Raw genomic sequence first — 9225 nt, 5'->3', positions numbered from 1 at the left:
ACTGTATAATTAAAAACAAGTAAAAAACTTTTTCTGCTGGAGAAAATCTACTCAATAAGCTTCTTACAGCTCCTACAGTGAAAAACAAACTCTGTTTTTGACTCACTGAGTGCCTAGACCAGCTCTGATACCATGTTGGAAATTTCTGATAATTTCGAACAAAACAGAGGAAGCAAAGTTCCTCAACTCAACACAAAGAAATGAGAGAAATCTGGACAAAGAAGATATGGAGAAAAGCTCTGTTTTTTATTAACCATAGAAATGACAATAAAAATTACAAACTTCTTTAGAACTACAGTTCTGGAATAACTAAAAACTCCGTACTCTGTTCTTTTTTTAACACAGATTCGTGTTTCAGCATCTAGCATACAGTTGCTGAAACACCAGTTTCATCCACACAGTCTATTGCTGAAATAGCCTGTAGAATGCATTGCTGCTCCAAAACACAGCAACTCTGTTTTCTTGTTGTTTTCTCTGCTCTGCCTTCTTCTCTGTCTTTTTCTATTTCTCAAACTCTCTAACATTCTTCTAACATGAAAAAAAGAACTGTTGTTCATTACATTTATATGTTAAAAACATATTTGAATTTAAACAATAAGATAATAAAAATATCTTCTAAAGCTTATCTGCGTATTGAATGCAGCAAGCCGTGATGCCTTTTGAAGAAATGAAGTCGGGTGTTGCAGGGGAATTTAATTCTGAAAATTTAATGGACATTAATGTGAAAAATATAAAGCACGACTTTGAGGCATCCAACAGTCTGGAATATCTACAGCAAATCGGATTTCTGTCCAACTGTTTATGTTGTAGTTGGAATTAAATTCCAACAAAAATATGTCTATCTACACATGTACATATAAAAACATAAGTAATAATTTATCGAAAACAACAGGTTTTGATGAAAAATATTTAAAACCTGTATTTTATAAATTAGCAATATTTTTGTAACAATGCGAAACAAAAATACATTTGAATTCAGGTAAAGGAAGCATTGTAGGAGGTATTTTTATTTATTTGAAACGCTTGGTGCCTAGTTTTTTGCAGACAAGAGAGAAAGAGCAATCTTCCTGATATGTAAAACTGTTTCAGCAGATATGTACTTGTATTTTAAATGAAATGATGTATGCCACACATAAAATAAAGAAGCTTAGCAAGAACAGAACCATAAATACGCTTGCTTCTAATCCTATGTTATAGGACAATCTCCTCGTGGGACTCGGTCAATGGTAGAGATAGGTAGTACTAGTGCCATAGGATCTGTATAGAGCTCATAGGTTAGTGTGCTTAAGATGTACCAATTTATGTACATTTAGTTAGTGTATCTTCCTAATCAATAGATTCAATGAACACATGAAATACATAGGGTGTTCACATTGTACTGATTTATGTACATGTGGCTATTTTGTTACCCTAATCAATAGACCCTATTGAAACCCCGTTTCTCTTCAACATACTCATCTTGGATGAGTATGTATCAAACCCTAGTTTATTAAACTGTTTACTCCATTTTCTCAACCAGGGCTTGAAGGAAGAACGAAACAAAATTGAGAAAGATAGTTTCACTTGACACACATATTTGCTGCTTTCTTTTTGAGCGTAATCACCAAAGAGTCTTCCTTACTTGAGCTTGAGCTGACGCATTCAAACAGAGATCTAAAATCAGAGGACCAAACAAAATTGAGAAAGACAGTTTCACTTGACACACAGATTTGCTGCTTGCTTTTTTAGTGTAATCACCAAAGAGTCCTTACTCGAGTTTGATCTGATGTGTTCAAACAAAGATCGTGCTAAAACCTCAACCTCAACTGTCGTGCTAAAACCAAGTTATTGCTACAATGTTCAAATAGTATCCTGTTTTGCATATGAGAGAGGACACAAGCAATTGTGCTTTCGAGAAATGAAAAGAATTATTTCACATGTTGTAGCAACTTAGTCTAAGTTTGTGCTTAATCCTATTATAAGTTGCATGTCCAACGTAAAATCAGAAGCATCATTTATTTCACGCTTATTGAGTTTTCTATAATAATTCAAGTCAACCATCAGCTACAAGAAACCCATTATCAAATATCATTGCAATCTAGAATTTCGAAGATAGTAAGAGAAGTGTTCAAACAACATATTCAACTCCAACTTTGCCTCTTTCTAGCTTTTCATTTGCATGCAAGGTATCATTACTGCTAAGTCACTGACATTCTCAATAATTTTCGTTCTAAATCTCCCTATAGATTTCACATTAGTTCTTCGTGGTTGGGAAAGTAAAGCGGAGACTTTTTAATTTCTTCTAAGAAAACTATAATTTGCCTAAATAACCAATGCATTCCCAACCTTTTCCACCAATTTCCGTGTATAAAACCAAGTATAGCTAACTTTAGCATAATTTCCATCATTTTATACTGCCAAAATTCCACGTAAGAGCTAATCCAACAAGGTCACACAGGTTGGGTGAGTCCACCGGTATGCAAATAAACAATAAGAGAGGCCAAGTTGGGGAGCAACATATTGGAATGCTATTCAAAATATCAATAGATCAAAACTTGGTCAGTGTCGAATAAAAGCTAGCAGGGGGGACCACGGGGCCACACAATGTAAAAGAAAACTCAAGCTGGCAACAATGTACATGAATCAAAACCCCAATAGATGAGTGGTAATTTCCAGGAAGAGGCATTTTGCAAGCTCAAAGCATTCCCATGATTGTATTTCGATTAGTTTTAATCAAAATGATGACAACAATCTAATAATATTTTTAGTGTTCATTGTGCCTTTTCTCACAGACTAGCGTCATCAACAATTGAACCCAGTAGAATAGTAAAACACAGTCTCACCTATGGAGCCAAGGAATATCTATATACAGAGAGTTATCAACTCATTGACAAATCCATATTGAGTACCACCATTAGTTGATTGAATGGAAGCAATTGGGTCAGTAGCGAAGAAAGCAACAAAGTTGAAGGAATACACATTAGTCCATATGAAAACAGAAGATCTACCACCTGGCTGCTTAGTATTCTTGTTTTGTAGACACTATTTCTTGCTTTGTAGACACTCATGCACATAAGCATATGCCCTCTTCAACCATCCGCCCTCTTATACTAGTTCTACAGTTAGTGTTTTCTACAATGGTGTAGCATTTAATATTTACTAATTAATATTAACATTAGTTTGCAGTTAAGACATACAAATGAAATAGATCCAATATTGATCTAATATTGTATATAGTTATATGGTTATAGCTGCTGGGAATTTTTGATTATTCCAAACAAAACTAAACAAAACAGAACAATACTCTGTTTTAACACAGCGGAAATAAAAATCGTTTTGCTGACACTCGTGTTTCAGCAACGCATTTTCGTCAGTTGTTGTTTACAGTGTTTCAGCAACAGTGTTTCAGCAATGCTGAAACTCGTGTATCAGCAATACTCTGTTTTGACGTCAAGACTATTTTTGCTTACGGTGTATCAGCAACACTCTATTTTGACGTCAAGACTATTTTATGCTTACGGTGTATCAACAACACTCTATTTTGACGTCAAGACTATTTTCGGCTTATGGTGTATTAGCAACACTCACAAAAACTTGTACTAATTAACAATAAACTAACTGTTACAAAAACATCTTCCTCACATAGAGGGATTTTCACAAAAGATTATGCTGAAGAGCATCTTCCTCTTGACAGAGGGATTACAACAATTTATGTTGAAGAGCATCTTCCTCTTACCAGAGGGATTCACCAATGACTATGCTGAAAAACATCTTCCTCTTGACAGAGGGATTCACCAAGGAATGCTTCAGTTCCACATAAGTAGCATCCTCCTTCTAACAGAGGGATTCTCCCACATGCCTTCTTCAGAGGCACTTCAATCTGTGTCTTACATTCATTTAGCACATACGCACTGCAGCGTATTGCCTTTTGTTTTCTTAGCAGAACAACTGCAAATATTTCATGTTGCTGTGTTTTCTACCCTCTCTCACAGCAAACAATCACAAAACAAATTACATTCAAATCTGCACTGTTGTGTATTTCACTATTCTGGAAGTATTTTTCTTCACGCTACTACGTGCTCTCCTCTTCTCTCTATATCATCTACACTGCTGTGTCTACACATATATAGTGCAATAGGGGTCATAACACTCCACCAATCGCTTCAACTCTCTGACATAGTCTCTGCTACAATCTGCTGCTCATAATGAATGAAATCTGATCTTTCTGACATTCTGTTGTGCTTCTTGAGTCGGTTGTGTGGAAACCCATAGTTGATAAATGCTGCGGCTGGATTGAGGCTGATTCTTTTCACTTTCGGCCATTCTACTCTTTAATGTGGTTGTTTAGAAGTAATGGCATAGTGGTGGATCTGATCTTCCTCCTTCGGGAAAAAAAAACAATTAAAGGTGAAAAGACAGTAATGGCGGTGGCCATTTTTTAAGTAAAGTAGTTGGTGTTGTTCAACTGTTCACTGCAATTGAGATTATAATTTCAACACTCCCCTTTAATTTCAACTGCTGGCTTATCAGTCATACCCAGACACTTCATTAAGAACTCGAAACTTTTCTGCCTATTCGTATCAGCTTCCTTTCATCACTTTCACTGCTGTGCTTAGGCGCTCCAATCATGTAATATCCTCTTTCTCTCTATCTCAGGCAAGACAATCTTTGCATCTCCAAGCTATCCTGCAACCTCTTCTTCTCTGCTTTTATGGCAGATTTTAATTTCATATCCTTCCCCTATAAGAAGATCTTCATCAAAGAATAATTGTTAATATAATTCGACAATAATGATAAAAAATTACAGGCTCCCCCTAACTATATGCATTGTCTCCTTTTGGCAGAGTTTTCTCAAAAGAAATTTAGATTGGCTGGGGAGCTCAAAGAGCTTTCGGACTATATTTCCTTCCTTCCCCATACTTGTGTAACTTTCTTCTTTTGCATGGGTCTAGCTTGTGTAAGAGCCCATGTTAAGTTACAATCACGTGCCATATGCCCAATGTTATGACACTTGAAACATTCTACATTGTTCATGAATAAGATTTCATGATTTCTTCCTGTAAAATTGTTTCTTGGAGGTTGATGGAGACCATAACGTCTATCTCTATGAAATGCTCTACAGTCTTTTGCCATATGACCAAAGTTTGAACAAGAATAACAATAACCAAAAAATGAACTTTGGTACATGGGAGATGGAGGTTTCCTCGATGTACTTCTGAAGCCTTTCTGCCTTGAGATCCTTTGATGATAACCATTGCCTCTTGCCTCTTTGACATTATCAACATTTCTTCTTGGAGTTGGTTTTCTACTTGGAGTAGGATTTCTTCTATTGTAGCCTTGATTTTTCTCCTTGCCTTTGCTGGAACTAGGAGCATCACAATTTCTTTCTGCCTTCTTCACATCTCCTTTGCTTAAAGCATTTTCATTCTTGTTTGAGGGTTCACCTACATACCCGAGTCCTAATTTATTAGATGGAGATCTATGATAGTTGAGCATGTCATCCAAGGCTTGAGAGCTCTTCATGATTTTGTTCATCCCTTCAACCTTTTTCCTAAGAAGGACAATCTGTTCTTCCAATCTTTCACACTCATTATTCTTCTTTGTAAGTTGTTCCTCAGTTTCTTCCTTGCTACGAGTAGCTTCAGCTGCTACTATTTTAAGGTAGATGAATCTGACTTCATTTTGGAGATTTCATCATTCTTTGCTTGACTGCTCTCCATTTTCTTTTCAGCTCCTTGTGCCTGCTTCCTGGCTTCTTGTAATTCAAACTTAAGGGAGGAAACCTCTACCTTGTACTGTCCAATCTCTTCTACCAGTTTTTTCACTCTCTTGTGCCTTTGTCCAATCTCTTCTGATCATTCCAAACAAAACTGAAAAACAGAACAATAGTCTGTTTTAACACAACAGAAATAAAAATCGTTTGCGGAATATGGTGTTTCAGCAATGCAGTTTTATCAGTTGCTGTTTGCAGTGTTTCAGCATCGGTGTTTCAGCAAAGCTGAAACTCGTGTATCAGCAACGCTGAAACTCGTGTATCAGCAACACTCTGTTTTGACGTCGAGAAACTATTTTTTGCTTATGGTGTATCAGAAACACACAAAAAAAACTTATATTTATAAACAGTAAACCAACTCATACAAATTCGTCTTCCTCACATAGAGGGATTTTCACAATTGCTATTACAAAACATCTTCCTCTTAACAGAGGAATTCACCAATTTATGCTGAAGAGCATCTTCCTCTTAACAGAGGGATTTCACAAATGTCGATGCTGAAAAGCATCTTCCTCTTAACAGAGTGATTTACCAATCTATGCTGAAGAGCATCTTCCTCTTAATAGAGGGATTCACCAAGGAACGCTTCTGTTCCACACAAATAACATTTACCTCTTAATAGAGGGATTCCAACGTGCCTGCTTCACAGGAACTTCAATCTGTCTCTGTCTGCAAATTGACGCTGCTGTATCTGCCTAAAATTTTACATTGCTGTGTGTAAAAATCTCTTCATTCGCGCTGCTCTTCACAATGGCGCTCAAGCTGTAATATCTCTGCACTGCTATGCATTACAGACTCTGTCTTCTAGTGAAGAACATTACACTGCAATGTGTAAACTTTCAATACATTTATGCTGCTGCATATTCCATTACAAAAACATTGTCTCAGCACTGCTTCTCAGCAACTCTCTCTATCACTGCACTGCTGTGCATTTCACTATTTTGGAAGCATTTTTCTTCACGCTGTTGCGTGCTTTCCTCTGCTCTCCATGTCATCTACACTACTGTGTCTACACATATATAGTGCAATAGGGGTCATAAAAGTCCATCAATCGCTTCAACTTTCTGACAAAGTCTCTGCTTCTGCTGCTCATGATAAACAAATCTGATCTTTTGCTCTATTTCTTGAGTCGGTGGTGTTGAAACCCATGGTTGATAAATGCTGCGGTCGGCTCGAAACTAGTTCTTTTCACTTTCAGCCATTTTGCTCTTTAATGTTGTTGTTTAGAAGTAATGGCATAGCGGTGGATCTGATCTTCCTCCTTCGGGAACACAAAAACAATTAAAGGGTGAAAAGACGGTAATGGCGGTGGCTTTTTTTAAATAAAGTAGCTGCTGCTGTTCAACTGTTCACTGCAGTTGAAATTATAATTTCAACAATAGCATCTACTTCAGGAAGAGGCCAAATAAAACCATGGTTATAACCTCCACTTCAAGAAAAAAAAGAGGCGAAATAAAATGCTAAATAATTTGATTGGTCATCTGACATCAATAAGCTGCAATATGGTTAGTGCTATGAATAGGCTAAAAACATTCTCTTATTCTCAGTAGAATCAAAAACATTTAGATTACTATAATACCATGCTAGATGGGAAGGACTAATAAGAACAAAGACTCCATGCAGTGAGGGTGTCCACTTCTTGAAACTTATCACAAAACGTTTTAAATGTATCCCTTGAAATTAAAAGCATCCTAGTGAATAGGAGAATAAATTATAACTCCGATACTACAATATTTTTGAAATTTAAATGAAGACAAATTGATATATGATCATGTTTGTCTGGTGACCGTGTGACAATATAACGATTAAAATGGGCCGACCATAAATACATGGCAATGGTAAAATAGATCTATTTTCGCGCTCCATAGTCCCTATATAAATACATCGACAACTTAAACTCTAGAGGAGCGTAAGAGCTTTGGCAATACAAGGGTTCGTTTCGAGCTAGTTTTGGGCTTCTATATTTTACCCTATTTGATCGCAACGGGTCTTTGCTTCTTGTAGGGCAATAAGAGAGAGAAACATGGAGTACATAAGATACCGAGCAATAGGGGCTGAGAGAGAAAGGGACTGGCAGAGGTCCGTACTAGCCAAGCGGCCTCGCAATGATTATGAATATGACTATACTCGTGATCCTTCGTTGTCTGGTGCTTATATTAATCATAGAGAAGATCTGAGGCTTGCTGAGAGAGGTGGTGACAGAGTAGGGGTTCGCTTATTGGATGATCATATTCGTGCTCCTGCTCCTCCTTTTCTTGATGATCATTGTTTTGTTTCACACAGTGGGGCGCTTCCTTCTTCAAATCGGTTAGCTGTAGATGAGGGTTTGAATTTCAGGTCTGATAGCCATAGACTCAACCCTATAATTGGGAGGAGCGTGCCTGTGGATGATGTTCTATATGTACTAGAAGATGCATCCAACACACTGTTTGTGATGGGTGTTCCAAGTGATTGCACTAGTAGAGAAGCGGAGCACATATTTCGCCCATTCCGCGGTTTCAAAGAAGTTAGGGTTGTTAAAAAGCCCAAGGAATCCAAAAAATCTCATGGAGGTGGAGAAGGAGAAGCGGGGACTGCTGTCGTTGTTTTGTGTTTTGTGGAATTTGATAACCCTAAGTGTGCTACGATTGCCATGGAAGCTTTACAAGGGTATAAGTTTGACGAAAATGACAGAGATTCGCCTTCGCTAAAGTTGCAATTTGACAGAGAGAGGAGTAGGTCATCCTTTGCGCATGATGAAGATCGACGTCGGGATTATTATCATCATCGTCGGTGATTTTGTGAGTGGGACGATCATTTTTGTTGTTGGGGCTGTAGAACTTCAGTCCCTCGACTACGATACTTCGTTTCCAAACTTTAATGTATTAGTTCCATTCCATTTTATTTTCTATTTGTTAGGTCCGTCCATGGCCTATTTTAAGATGGGATATGGTTAAGACGTTTTTCGAACACATTTTCTCCGAGTTTACAACAATTGCCTCTTAAAGTGCCACTTTACAGTGATTTATGTGTTTCGATTATAACGCCTTCATTACGACAATCTTCCTAGGTATCGTCGTATTTACTAATGACTTTTGTGTTGTGTTGGTATTGATTATCGGTTTATGTTTTATATTAGCCATATTTGTTCGAAGTCTTTCTAACATTATTTTATTAATATATCAAATCATTTATTCTTGCAAATTATAAACCAATATAATTTTCACCTTGCCAAGTCCTTGATTACAACTTGGAGGGCCACTATCACCAATATAATTTTCACCTTGCCAAGTCCTTGATTACAACTTGGAGGGCCACTATCACCAATATAATTTTTGAGAAGCATTTACGTACATAGTTAATTTTCATGTTGGTTGAGGTTATATACTTCTCTCTTTAGGGATTTGACCATGTAAAACCATTGTGTACGAATCTTTGATTCGGTTGTGTGATTGGTTTTCTAAAGTGTTCAATATGTGAGAAATTTTTTTATT

General features: G+C 37.0%; 1 protein-coding gene across 1 annotated transcript; it reads left to right on the top strand.

Annotated features, from left to right (window-relative positions):
- The first annotated feature begins 7775 nt into the window (after positions 1-7775).
- LOC149144287 (nuclear speckle RNA-binding protein A-like) lies at positions 7776-8528 on the top strand. Its single transcript, XM_089452111.1, has one exon. The coding sequence runs from the start codon at positions 7776-7778 to the stop codon at positions 8526-8528; it is 753 nt and encodes a 250-aa protein (XP_089308237.1).
- The last annotated feature ends 697 nt before the right edge of the window (positions 8529-9225 follow it).

This window comes from Pinus tabuliformis, chromosome X (assembly GCF_031772625.1).
Source record: "Pinus tabuliformis cultivar Carrire ecotype Pingquan chromosome X, CPIR1, whole genome shotgun sequence".
NCBI classification, from domain to species: domain Eukaryota; kingdom Viridiplantae; phylum Streptophyta; class Pinopsida; order Pinales; family Pinaceae; genus Pinus; species Pinus tabuliformis.
The sequence above is the reverse complement of the archived record's forward strand: the minus strand, read 5'-3'. Positions and strand labels throughout refer to the sequence as shown.

Coding starts and splice junctions, on each gene's coding strand:
- LOC149144287 (XM_089452111.1), top strand. CDS start 7,776: ATGGAGTACATAAGATACCGAGCAATAGGGGCTGAGAGAGAAAGGGAC.